The sequence below is a fragment of the Cotesia glomerata genome, linkage group LG8 (genome assembly GCF_020080835.1).
Source record: "Cotesia glomerata isolate CgM1 linkage group LG8, MPM_Cglom_v2.3, whole genome shotgun sequence".
Classification (NCBI taxonomy): Eukaryota; Metazoa; Arthropoda; class Insecta; order Hymenoptera; family Braconidae; genus Cotesia; species Cotesia glomerata.
The window spans coordinates 659,135-672,789 of NC_058165.1; the positions used below are offsets into that span (position 1 = coordinate 659,135).

At 33.7% G+C, this 13,655-nt stretch overlaps 1 protein-coding gene across 6 annotated transcripts; it reads left to right on the forward strand.

The window, feature by feature from the left end:
- The first annotated feature begins 221 nt into the window (after positions 1 to 221).
- LOC123270442 (tyrosine-protein phosphatase 10D) lies at positions 222 to 11,474 on the forward strand. 6 transcript variants are annotated; one of them, XM_044736478.1, is made up of 12 exons: positions 222 to 262; positions 479 to 694; positions 2,451 to 3,494; positions 4,498 to 5,747; positions 7,149 to 8,118; positions 8,195 to 8,390; positions 8,483 to 8,506; positions 8,581 to 8,758; positions 9,114 to 9,624; positions 9,696 to 10,080; positions 10,229 to 10,321; positions 11,185 to 11,474. In XM_044736478.1, the coding sequence occupies exons 2-11, from the start codon at positions 656 to 658 to the stop codon at positions 10,282 to 10,284; spliced, it is 4,653 nt and encodes a 1,550-aa protein (XP_044592413.1). In that variant the 5' UTR covers positions 222 to 262; positions 479 to 655; the 3' UTR covers positions 10,285 to 10,321; positions 11,185 to 11,474. The 6 variants fall into 6 exon arrangements, with proteins under 6 accessions (XP_044592413.1, XP_044592412.1, XP_044592414.1 ...); XM_044736477.1 differs by having other exon boundaries at positions 10,229 to 10,317; XM_044736479.1 differs by having other exon boundaries at positions 8,486 to 8,506; positions 10,229 to 10,317.
- The last annotated feature ends 2,181 nt before the right edge of the window (positions 11,475 to 13,655 follow it).

Genomic DNA, 13,655 nt, shown 5'->3' on the forward strand with positions numbered 1-13,655 from the left:
TTTTTTATACATTCTTGTAATTTTAATAGTAATTATTGTTATTATTTTTATTACATTCTTAAACTTAGTTGATAAAATTTTTGACAGATAATTTTTAAACAATAAAATTTTTTAAACAATAATAATTAATAATAATAAAAAAATTTTTATACTTAAACTATTGTTAAAAAAAAAATAAATTATAATTATTTATGATAATTAATGTGAAAAAAAAAAAAAGTGATAACGGTAATAAATAATAAAAATTTTAAGTGTCAATATGGTAAGGAAAAAAATTATTATTAAATTGAATAAAATAAAATTGTGTTGCAATAATATATAATTGTTTTGTGTTATATATATATTATATTGTAAGTAAAATGTTAAAAAATGTAAAATGAAATGAAAGTTAGATTTTTTTTTGTAATGTATATTGTGTGTCTGTGTGTAGAAGTGAGAGGATATATTTGTGCTGATGAATTATTGCCTGTTGTTTCAGGTAGCGATTAACGTCGTTTGTTGTTCAATGGATAAATTAGAGGTTTTCGAAGCGGAGATTTCCGGGTGCTGATTTGGAGGTGGAAATTTTTTGGTTGATAGTTTTTTGAGATGGTCAAGATAATTTGGGAGGGAGTTTTTTGAGAAACGTCTTCCTGTTTATTTTTGGAGAGATAGCATGAGCTGGAAGTTTTTTTTTATTGTCTTTGGGATTCAGGTAAGTTTATTATTATATTTAATTTTTAGTTTTTAATAATAATAATAATAACAACAACAACAATAACGATGACAAAAATAAAGAAGAAATAAAAAATTTATTATAATAATAATAATAATAATAATAATAATAATAATAATAATAATAACAATAACGATGACAAAAATGAAGAAGAAATAAAAAATTTATCATTATAATAACAATAATAACAATAATAATAATAATAATAATAATAATAATAATAATAATAATAATAATAATAATAATAATAATAATAATAACGATGACAAAAATAAAGAAGAAATAAAAAATTTATAATAATAATAATAACAAAAACAAAAAAGAAATCAAAAATTTACCATTATAACAATAATAATAATAATAATAATAATAATAACAACAATAACGATGACAAAAATAAAGAAGAAATCAAAAATTTATCATTATAATAATAATAATAATAATAATAATATTTATTATGTTAGCCATCGCTATCTATAAAGCTATTATTGAGCCCCATATTAATTATTGTATTAGTATCATGTTCAATTACTCAGAAAAAATGATGAATAAAATTTATTTATTTATACCAGGATACAAAACATTTTCTTGTAATTAATGATTTTATATATAAAAACAATTTTTTTAACATCAAATATCAATCTTATTGGGTATTTTTAAAAAAATTTTTTTACTCTGTATAATTATAAAGATATTTGTCTTTCTAGATTATTAGATAGATTTCTAGATCATTTGTATTAAATTTAGACGTTAAAATATTTATGTCTATTTGACAATAACCAATATTTTAATTTTGTTTATATCGTTTTGTTTTTATATTGGGTAGAAGTACCGTTTTTGGCAACCTTAGCACTATTTTTTGCCAGCTAACATTTAAATTAAATTATAAAAAATTTATATTAAAACAGTTTGTAATGGTTTATTAACATAACTTCATTTTTATCGTTGATTTGAACAATATATAGCCATAAACGGTACTTCTACCCTATAAAAACAATTTTTTTTAACATCAGATATCAATCTTATTGGGTATTTTTAAGCAAATTTATAAACTATGTATAATTATAAAGATATTTGTCTTTCTGGATGATTAGAACATATCATTTGTATTAAATTTAGACAAAAAAATATTAATGTCTATTGAACAATAACCAATATTTTAATTTTGTTTTTATGTATAAGAGTTTTTGAGTTTTTAAATGATTAGATAATTTATTATAGTATTTAATGGCGACAAAATAAGAATTTTTGCATCTATTTTTTTACTCTATGTATTTGAAATGAGAAAATGTTTATTATTTGGTCTCTTATTATCAGAATGTACATGAATTTATAACCTAATAAGAAAAAAAGGAAATAATTAGAAAAATATTTCAAAATTATAACATGACATCAGGCACAATGTTTAAGAGCCTATATAACAGCCGAAAATTTTACAGCATCACCACCGAGTTCTTAATAGTAATAATAACAATAAAAATAATAATTATTCTACCTCATTACCATAAAAAATCACAACTTCCCGCTTCACTGATCCAAAAAATTTCTCTAACTATGACCTAAAAACCTGCCCTCCTTAAATCACTCCCACTATCCCCACCGTCTCATAGTCCATCAACGGGACAGTACCTACTAGCTTCCCTAGGTCAAGAGCTTTCAATAGAATACCCACATGACCCCCTACTTCTGGAGGTTTTGTCCAGGAACTCAAAACCTAACAAAACTCTTGCCCCAGGTATGGCGCTCGGACTCAGCAGACCTGGCGATCGAGATTCCGGGGAACTTGACCCAGCAAGGAACCTGGTACCGCCTGGACTACAGTCCGCCTGTGGGGGAGCCACCACCGAACACAAAAATTCCCGCGGTGGACATCGGGGACGTGATAAAGTTCCAGAAAGGGTTAGCTGGTACCAAATACGAGTTCTGGCTGTACTACAACAACGGTTCTTGGAACGACTGGCTGACCTGGACGGCGTCGATAACGACAGCGCCTGACCCTCCGTCGAACCTGACAGTTCTGGTGAGGAACGGCAAGACGGCAGTGGTCTACTGGTCGCCTCCCGCCGAGGGAAACTACTCTGGGTTTAGAATGCGTGTCCAGAGCTTCAATGACCTGGCGAATCCTCCATCGACGACCAGGACCAGCGTGATCTCCTCTGACGCCATTCCGTACACTCTGCGTGACCTGACTCCTGGCGCCACCTACTCTCTTCAGCTGTTCACAGTCCTGGAGGCGAAGGAAAGCGTCGCTTATACCAGCAAGAACTTCACCACCAAGCCTAACACTCCAGGGAAGTTCATCGTCTGGTTCAGGAACGAGACCACCCTCCTGGTCCTCTGGCAGCCTCCTTACCCTGCTGGGATCTACACCCACTACAAGGTCAGCATTGAACCTCCAGATGCTGTCGAGTCTGTGTTCTACGTAGAAAAAGAAGGAGAACCTCCAGGTCCTGCTCAAGCTGCCTTCAAGGACCTGGTTCCTGGTCGGGCTTACAATATTTCGGTTCAAACCGTGTCTGAGGACGAAACTTCGGCTCCTACTACGGCTCAGTATAGAACGGTTCCATTGAGGCCGCTGAATGTCACTTTTGACAGGTCTTCGGTTACCTCCAGTAGCTTCAGGGTCTTTTGGAGTCCTCCAAACGGCAGCTCGGAGTTTGATAAATATCAGGTTTCACTTGGGAACAATCGGAGGGTTCCTACTGTTACGAGGAACAGGTATGAAGAGGACAGCACTTCTTGGGAGTTCCATGATCTAGAGGCTGGCAAAACTTATCAGGTGAGACATTATAATATCTTGTTCCAAGAAGGAGATCTTGGTTGGAATTTTATTTAAACTGATCCAATATTGATTTACTAGAAGCTTTTGTAAGAAAATATCAAGATCTTGATACTTAAAATCTGGTTCTAAGAACAGGAATCAGATCTTTGAGTAAATTTTATTGCAAATTTTTTTTTTTAACATTTTTAAGATCTTGTTCCTTAGAAACATTTTTAAGATCTTGTTTCTTGGGGACATTCTTAAGATCTCGTTCTTTTAGAACATTTTTAAGATCGTTCCTTCAGAACGTATCTAAGATCTTGTTCTCAGAACCATTTTCAAGATCTTGTTCTTACTGAACTCATCAAAGGACTTGTTCATTGAGAACATTTTTAAGATTTTGTTCTTTAAGAACATTCTTAAGATCGATCCTTCAAAACTTATCTAAGATCTTGTTCTAAGAACCATTTTTTAGATCTTGTTCTTATAAAACTTATTCAAGATCTTGTTCCTTGGGTAGATTTTTGAGATCTTGTTTCTTTAAAACATTTTTAAGATCGTTCCTTCAGAATTTATCTAAGATCTTATTCTAAGAACCACTTTTGAAATCTTATTCCTTGAGAACATTCTTAAGCTCTTGTTCCTTCAGAACGTATCTAAGATCTTGTTCTAAGAACCATTTTTAAGATCTTGTTCTAAGAACCATTTTTAAGATCTTGTTCTTATAAAACTTATCTAAGATCTTGTTCTTTGGAAATATTTTTAAGATTTTGTTTCTTGAGAACATTTTTAAGATAGTTCCTTCAGAACTTATCCAAGATCTTGTTTCTTTATTATTTTTTTAAGATCGTTCCTTCAGAACTTATCTAAGATCTTGTTCCTATAGAACTAATTTAAGATCTTGTTCTTATAGAACTAATCTAAAATCTTATTCCTTGGGAACATTTTTAAGATCGTTCCTTCAGAACTTACCAAATATCTTGTTCCAAGAACCACATTTACCTTAAAATTTCTCCTTCAGGTCGTCGTAAAAACCGTCTCCGGCAAAGTGACCTCCTGGCCAGCAAGCGGGGACATAACCTTAAAGCCCCTTCCAGTCCGAGACTTGCGAGCGAGTATCGACGAGCGAATGCTTGAAGTCTCTTGGCGCCCCGACAACGCAAGCATCCAGGACAGTTACCGTCTCGAATACCACGAAGTAGACACGGCAAGTTCCGGCGACAGCAACACCCTAACGATCGAGAAGACCCGAGTAGTCCTGGAGGCGCTTCTGCCCGGCCGTAACTACACCATAATCGTCGCAGCGATCTCCAACAAGGTCGAGAGCAACGAGACGGTGATCTACCAGGTAACAAGACCCTCCAGCCCAATCATCGAGGACCTCAAGTCCATCGAACGCGGGCTGAACATCTCCTGGAAGTCCGACGTGAACTCCCGCCAGGAGAAGTTCGAGATTACTCACACGAGAAACGACACCGGGGAAAGTGCAACGACTCTAACAACTGAGTCTCATATTATACTGGAGGACCTTTACCCAGGAGCCGGGTACGAGGTCAAGGTCTTCGCGATCAGCCACGGGTTGAAGAGCGAACCTCATGACTATTTCCAAGCCGTGCTTCCGCACCCGCCTCAACATCTCAGGATTGACCGAGTTGACCTGGGGAACAAGTCTGTTCTAGTTCGCTGGAGTCCTCCCATTAACTCCCTCTTTTCTGAATACTCCGTTAAGTTTCGAACTGATGACTCCACCTGGACAAGATTGCCCAGTGTTCGCAGAACCGAAGCTGAAATCTTGGAACTGACTCCTGGGGAACGATACGTTATCCAGGTTAACACCGTCAGCTTTGGAGTGGAAAGTCTGTACCCCCTCCAGGTGAACCACACAGTCGCCCCGAACCCGGTGACAAACATTACCCCGATTGTTGACTCGACCAACGTCACCTTGGAGTTCCCCAGGCCTCAAGGTAGGATCGAGTTCTTCACCTTTACTTGGTCCGCGACCAGCGATCCTGGAGATGATCTTGGAGTCAGAAGCAAGAACATCTCTGGCCTGGAGGAGGATCCTGATAAGTTTGTCATTGGGAACCTGATTCCTGGAGTTGAGTATGTCTTTTCTGTTGCGACGACTTCTCATGATCTAGTGAGTGAGCTTACGAATGTCACTGCGAGGACTATGCCGTTGATACAGTCAGAGGTGGTCATTGTTGTTGATCAGGATGTTACTGATGCGTTGGCTATGAGGTACACCAGGACTCCAATACAGATTTCGAGGTTAGTATTAGGAGTTTATTTTTAGGTATGATGTAGTTGATTTGGGTTAAATGTATATTTATGTGATCATTATGCTAGATTTGGAACAGTTTTTTTGATGGAAAAGTGTTCCAGGAACAAGATCTTGAAAATTTTCCAGAAGAACTAGATCTTGTTATAATTTAAAAGGAACAAGATTTGGGAACAGTTTTTAAGGAACAAGATTTTAGATGAGTTTCAGTGGAACAAGATTTTAAAATTGATTTAAAAGAATAAGATCTTAAAAAAGTTCCAAAGGAACAAGATTTGATTAGAGTTTTAAAGGAATGAGATTTTAGATGAGTTCTAATGGAACAAGATTTAAAAATAGCTTTAAAACAACAAGATCTAAAGAAGTTTTAAAGGAACAAGATCTGATTAAAGTTTTAATGGAACAAGATCTGAAAAACATTTTTAAGGAACAAGATCTTGAAAAACTTCTGAAGGAACAAGATTTAATAAAAGTTTTTAAAGAACAAGATTTTAAAATAGCTTTCAAAGAACAAGATTTTAAAATAGTTCTGAAGGAACAAGATTTTAAAAAAGTTAGAAAGGAACATGCTTTAATAAAAGGTTTAAAGGAACAAGATCATAAAATAGCTGTGAAGGAACAAGATTTAAAAAAAGTTTCAAAGGAACAAAATCTAATCAAAGTTTTAAAATAACAAGATCTTAGATGAGTTTAAATGGAACAAGATTTTAAAATAGCTTCAGAAGAACAAGATTATAAAAAAGTTCTGAAGGAACAAGATCTACTTAAAGTTTTAATGTAACAAGATCTGAAAAATTTTTGAAGGAACAAGATCTGATAAGAGTTTTCAAAGAACAAGATTTTAGATGATTAAATCGAACAAGATTTTAAAATAGCTTTGAAAGAACTAGATCTTAAAATAGTTTCTGAAAGAACAAGATTTTAAAAAAGTTAGAAAGGAACATGATCTGATAAATATTAAAGGAACAAGATTATAAAATAACTATGAAGGAACAAGATTTTTAAAAAGTTCCGAAGAAACAAGATCTAATAAAAGTTTTAAAAGAACAAGATCTTAGATGAGTTTGAGGAGAACAAGATTATAAAGTAGCTTTAAAAGAACAAGATTTTAAAAAAGTTCTGGAGGAACAAGATCTGAAAAACATTAAAAAAAAAAACCTTGAAAAAGTTTTAAAGGAACAAGATTTTAATAAATGTTTTAAAGGAACAAGATTTAAATGAATCTTTTTATAAAACAAGATTTAAATGAATCTTTTTATAAAACAAGATTTAACTAAAATTTTCTCCGGAATAATACAAAGATATATTGGTTCCTAAATTACAATAATGATCATATACATTTATATTTCCCATGTATCACAACAATTAATTCTAACCCCTATATTTTCCAGGTTCGACTTGTACCGTTTCCGAATCAGTGACGACCTGAACACAACCACGGAGAAGCAAGTCGACGACCCGGACACCAAAGTAACCTTCTCAAACCTAATCCCCGGTCGATTGTACAACGTGACTTTCTGGACAGTGAGCCAAGGAGTATCAAGCCGTCCTTTGTTCCGTCAGGACCGGCTGTACCCACTACCGATCTCAGCTCTGCAGGAAGTTGAAGTGAACGCCACCTGGATCAGCTTATCCTGGGACATTCCAGCAGGGGAGTTCGACGCCTTTGAAATGCAGTTTATAAACGGGGACAAGTTGGTGCAGAACATAACCTCGACGAACCACATTGTGATCCAGGACTTGCGACCCTGGCGGAACTACACCTTCACCCTGGTGGTTTGTTCCGGGTACTATTCTAACCTCCACCTGAGAAGAAGCCACCCAGTTTCTGCCAGCTTCACCACCAGCGAGTCCTTCCCAGGAAGAGTCGAGAAGTTCGACCCGACTGATATTCAGCCAAGCGACATCAGCTTCCAGTGGTTCCTTTCTCCAACGGAGTTCAACGGTGTCATCACTAAGTTCACGATCACCTATCAGCTGGACGGTAGCAAGCACACGGGAGCTAAAGATTTTAAAGCCAACGAGAACCAGGGCATGATCAAGGGACTGATCCCTGGAAAAACCTACGCCTTCAGCATCCAGGCCAAGACTAAAGTTGGATACGGACCTGAGAACGTCTGGCGGCAGAAGATGCCCATTCTAGCACCTCCGAAACCTCCCACCCAGGTTGTTCCTACTGAAGTTTGCAGAACCAGTTCCACGATCCAGATTAGGTTCAGGAAGAATTACTTCAGTGAGCAGCATGGATCTGTGATTGCCTACACGATTATTGTTGCTGAGGACGACAGTAAGAACGCTTCTGGGTTAGAAATGCCAAGCTGGAAAGATGTTCAGGCTTATAGCATTTGGCCGCCTTATCAGGTAAATTTTTTGTTGATTGTTCCATAAGAAATTTCATTTAAATCTTGTTCCATTAAAAAATCTATTGAAATTCCAGGTTATGGAACCATACTACCCATTCAAAAACAGTTCCGTAGAAGATTTCACGATAGGAACCGAGAACTGCGATGGTAAGCTGATAGGCTACTGCAACGGACCCTTAAAATCTGGCTCGACTTACCGAGTAAAAGTCCGAGCCTTCACCGCTCCAGATAAATTCACCGACACTAGCTACAGCTTCGCCATCCAGACCGGTAAGTTTCATCAGTTCCATATGTTCCTATTGTTCTAATGTAACCCCCTAAAGCTAACCTAACAATCTGCTTTGCTTTTTAATGCCTCTAAGAAGGATTGCTGCTAATGGCAGCTGGTGAGCTTAAAGATCTGTGTATCCACCTCTTTAGTTCAGAGAACCTGGTTAACAATATTGTTCTTCTATTTTAGACAAAGACAACACTGCAATCATCGTTGGAGTCACTGTTCCTATTATTCTTCTGCTGACTTTACTTGGGATCGGACTCTTTGTTAGACGACATCGGAACCAACTTAGGAAAATTGCAGAACCAAGAGCTGGAGGTCCTTCGGACAATCTTTCGCTTCCAGATAGTGTCATTGAAACAAGGTAATTTTTTTAAGATTTTACAAGTTTTTTTGATCTTGTTGCTTTGAAATTCTATCTAAATCTTGTTTCTGGAACAATATTTTTAGAACAATGTTCTCAGAACAGTATTCCTAGAACATGTTCTCAGAAAAGTATTTAAGAATACTAAGGAACAATGTTCTCAGAACAGTATTATTAGAGCAATGTTCCTAGAACAGTCTTATTAGAGCAATGTTCCTTGAATAGTTTTTTCAGAAGTTTTCCTTGAACGGTGTTCCAAGAACAATGTTCCAAGAACAGTGTTCCTAGAACAGCGTTCCTGGAACCGTTCCCGAATTTTTTTGCTAACTAACAAAAATTCTATTTTTTTCCATAGCCGACCAGTAAGAATAGAAAACTTTGCCGAACATTACCGAATAATGTCAGCAGATTCAGACTTCAGGTTCTCAGAAGAGTTCGAGGAACTGAAGCACGTTGGCCGTGACCAGCCTTGCACAGCAGCAGATCTTCCATGCAACCGTCCTAAGAACAGGTTCACAAACATCCTACCTTACGACCACAGCCGGTTTAAGCTTCAACCAGTCGACGACGAAGAGGGCTCTGACTACATAAACGCAAACTATGTTCCGGGTCACAACTCGCCCCGGGAGTTCATAGTCACCCAAGGGCCCTTACACTCGACCCGCGACGACTTCTGGCGGATGGTTTGGGAAAGTAACAGCCGCGCCATTGTCATGCTGACTCGGTGCATTGAAAAGGGCAGGGAAAAGTGTGACCACTACTGGCCTATGGATACTGGACCGGTCTATTACGGTGACATCTCTGTTACTATACTCAACGAGACGCGGTATCCTGATTGGAGTATCACGGAGTTTATGCTCTGTCGGGTAAGTTTTAACTAAAACAAATTTTGTTTTTAATAAAAAAAAATAATTTTTTTTTTATTTTTTTTTATTAGGGCGAAGTAAAAAGAGTAATCCAGCACTTCCATTTTACAACATGGCCGGACTTTGGTGTTCCAAGCCCCCCACAAACCCTAGCGCGGTTCGTCCGAGCCTTTAGAGAACGAGTACGTCCCGATCAGCGACCAATAGTCGTCCACTGTAGCGCAGGAGTAGGCCGCAGCGGGACATTCATAACCCTGGACCGGATTCTCCAGCAGATCCAGGTCTCAGATTACGTCGATATCTTCGGTATTGTCTGGATTATGCGGAAAGAGCGTGTCTGGATGGTCCAAACTGAGCAGCAGTATATTTGCATCCACCAGTGTCTACTCGCGGTATTGGAGGGTCAGGATACTACTGGTCCTCCTCGGGAGATTCACGACAACGCTGGGTTCGAAGGTAACCTCCATTTTTAATTCCACCTCTTTTAATTACCTTTTTTTCTGTCATTATTATTATAAACAATGTGTGCTAGGTGGCGGTGATTGTTTACTGTAATGTTGTATTTAATAATAATAATTATTTATAATGATACCCTTGTACATAGAAAAAAATCGAAGCTCTCTGGATAATTCGGTGAACCAAGATGAGAAGGAAAGGTGATGGTCTTGTAGTCAAGACACCTTTATTTATTATGTGGGTAATAATAATTGCTTATCTAATTATTAGCTCTTAGTAGACATATTAATTTAATTATTGCTTAAAAAAGTTGGTAGTTTGTGACTAATAAATGAAAAAAACTAAGCATGTATGTTGATAAAAAAAGTAGTTTTTTGAAGATTACTCTGAAATTATTAGATTTAGTGGTTTGAATGTAGTTTTAATGGATTCCTGAAAAAATATCCGATAAAATGAGTACCTGGTCGATATTTATTGACTTTGGTCACATATCACTATTTATGATCATATACGACGAAGTGCGACCATTTCTGATCATATATGATCATGTGTGACCATTGAGACTTGTTCCTAGAACAGTGTTCTTAGAAATATGTTCCTCGAACAGCGTTCCGAGAACGATGTTCTTAGAACAATGTTCTTAGAACGATGTTCTTAGAACAATGTTCCTAGAACGATGGTCTTAGAATAATGTTCCTAGAACAGCGTTCCTAGAGCGATGATTCTAAGTACATTGATGATCATATATGATCACACTTGGTCATGTATGTGATCATATATGGTCACACTTGGTCATGGATATGATCATATTTGATCATAATGACTATGGTCATAGAGATCATGATACATAATTATTTTTACTTAAAAATGGTCACATGATCATAATTATCATGGATGATCACACATATGATTATTAATGGTCACATGTGAGGTCCTATATATTGTTTCTAAACTACTTTTATAATTAATAATAATATTTTAAAACTTTAAAATTGCATGGCTTTAAAAATTAATAAAATAATGTAGTTGTTAATATTTAACTTAATATTGCATAAAATTATAAATATAATGACTAAATTATTAAAAATAAAAAAAAAATTTCAGATGATGAAGGAATTGCTGAGTCAGGAATGTGAAGAATCAATTAACCGAGCTTTATCAACTATTATCAACCCGAGATTATAGAAAAAAAAAAGAAAAAAAAAATAGCCTTCAAAGTTTATAATTTTGCTTGGAATTTATATTAATTTGTTGTCTGTTTTGTTTTTTTTTTCATAAATGGTCACACAAATCTCCGTCCAAAGAAACGAAAAAACTATAAGAAAACAAGAGAGTAAGTACGCAACTTAAGTGGATTTGTGAAGTACTTAAAACTAGGGGTGTGCAATTATTTACAATGAAAATCATTGAAAAAATGACATTTTTCGCAAAGAATCTCTGCAAATTTGATTGTTTAGGCAAAAAAAAAAAAAAATCTTAACTATTCAAAATTTGCCCACCTCTTATAGAAAGAAAAAATACCCATTATTATTGTTATTTTTATTATTATTATTTTGCACTAGCACATGCATTTTTTTAGACATTTATTTTCTTTAAGTTAAAATATACATTAAGTAGCCAGATTATTATTATTTTATATTAATAATTTAATTATTAATTTACGCAATTATTTTACGTAATTTGACCATAAATCAGTAAAACTGACTTGTCGCTAGAAAGGATCTTTAATTATTAAAATTTTTAAAAAATTTTAATAATTACATGTGACCAGATATGATCACATATGATCGTATGTTCTAAGAACATTGTTCTAAAAATATTGTTTTAGGAACACTGTTCTAGGAACATTGTTCTAAGAACACTATTCAAAAAAGATTGTTCTGTGAACATTGTTCCACGAAAATTGTTCAAGGAACAATGTTCTAGTAACAATGTTCTAGAAACATTGTTCAAGGAAAAATGTTCTAAGAACATTGTTCCAAGAACATCATTCTGGGAACATTGTTCTAAAAATACTGTTTTAGAAACATTGATCTAGTAACATTATTTTAACATTGTTCTAGGAACAATGTTCTAGGAACATTTTTCAAGAAACAACGTTCTAGGAACACTATTTTAACATTGTTCTAGGAACATTGTTTAAAGATCATTTTTCTAGGAACAATGTTCTGGGAACATTGTTCAAGGGACAATGTTCTAGTAACAATGTTCTAGGAACATTGTTCTAAGAAATTTGTTCTATTATGGTCACATGTGACCATATATGATCATAAATGTCAAAAATTCTAAAAATCGTAAAATTATAATCGCCATCTAGTGATGAAAAAAAGTAACTAAAATTAATCTTAAGGACCAATTACTCCACTAATATATTAAATATATTACTCACTCTGGCTACAAAAAAAAAACTCAATTAAAAATGACAATTATTATAATTATTAATATTATTTTTTAATATTAAAGTAACACTCGGACGTAATTAATAATTAATTAACGGAAAATCAATTAAATAAAAAATATATCGACTATTAATTAATTATTATAAAAAACAAAACTATATATTAAATATGTACATATCATTAACGAATCTCCACAAACACAATGTTATTAATTAATTTATTAATTAATTAATTAACTCATTATTGATTTATTAGCGTAATACTCTTGTTATCGTTGCTATATTTTTTATTAATTATTATTATTATTAATTATGGCAATTATTATCTCATTTTAAATGGTATTATAAATAGTATTTTTAAAACAAAATAATTTTATTATTATTATTATTATTAATTATTAATTATTATTATTATATATAAATATAATTCCAGTGCCAATAATTGATTTTTAAAATCGGCACACGCGATTGAAGCCGCATATTTTTTATATAAAATTTTATTGATTTATATAATTGGTGACAAATGTCGTTAAAAATAATTAATTATTGATATTTAATCGAACAAATTTTTTTTAATTAGGTCTCTAAAGTATGAAAAATATTTTTTTTTATTATTAAAATTATGAATTAATAAAAAAAAAAGAAGGATAAACATAAACAAAATAATAAATAATTGTATATGAATGGATCAAATGCGAATTATTATTTTAAAAAGCCTGTGATAAATTATATACAATTGTAAATTTATAATTTGACATATCAAATAAAAAAACATGTTTATAATAGGCTAAATTATTAACTTTTTTTTTATTAATTTTTACCTAATACTAAATTTTTATATTATTTAGCAGCTTATATTAAATATGAATCTTACATTGCAGAATTATTCAAAATTTGGGTTATATATGGCTTAAACATTAATAAATTTGATCTATACATCGCTCAATTGTCAGAAAGTTACGTAATTGTCTTCAATATGACCTAGAGATTGACCAATTGTCTAAATTATGACCTAAAATTGGCTTGATCGTCCTAAATATGACCTTAAAATTACTCAGATATCTTAAATGTGACCTAAAAATGGCCCAATTGTCCTAAATATGACCTAAAATTTTCTAATTGTCTTCAATTTGTACCAATAACGGTCCAATTGTCTAAAAATCGACCTAAACCTGGT

Coding starts and splice junctions, on each gene's coding strand:
- LOC123270442 (XM_044736478.1), top strand. CDS start 656: ATGAGCTGGAAGTTTTTTTTTATTGTCTTTGGGATTCAG. Junction 5,748..7,148: donor ACTCCAATACAGATTTCGAG/GTTAGTATTAGG, acceptor TATATTTTCCAG/GTTCGACTTGTACCGTTTCC. Junction 8,391..8,482: donor CAGCTTCGCCATCCAGACCG/GTAAGTTTCATC, acceptor AATGCCTCTAAG/AAGGATTGCTGCTAATGGCA.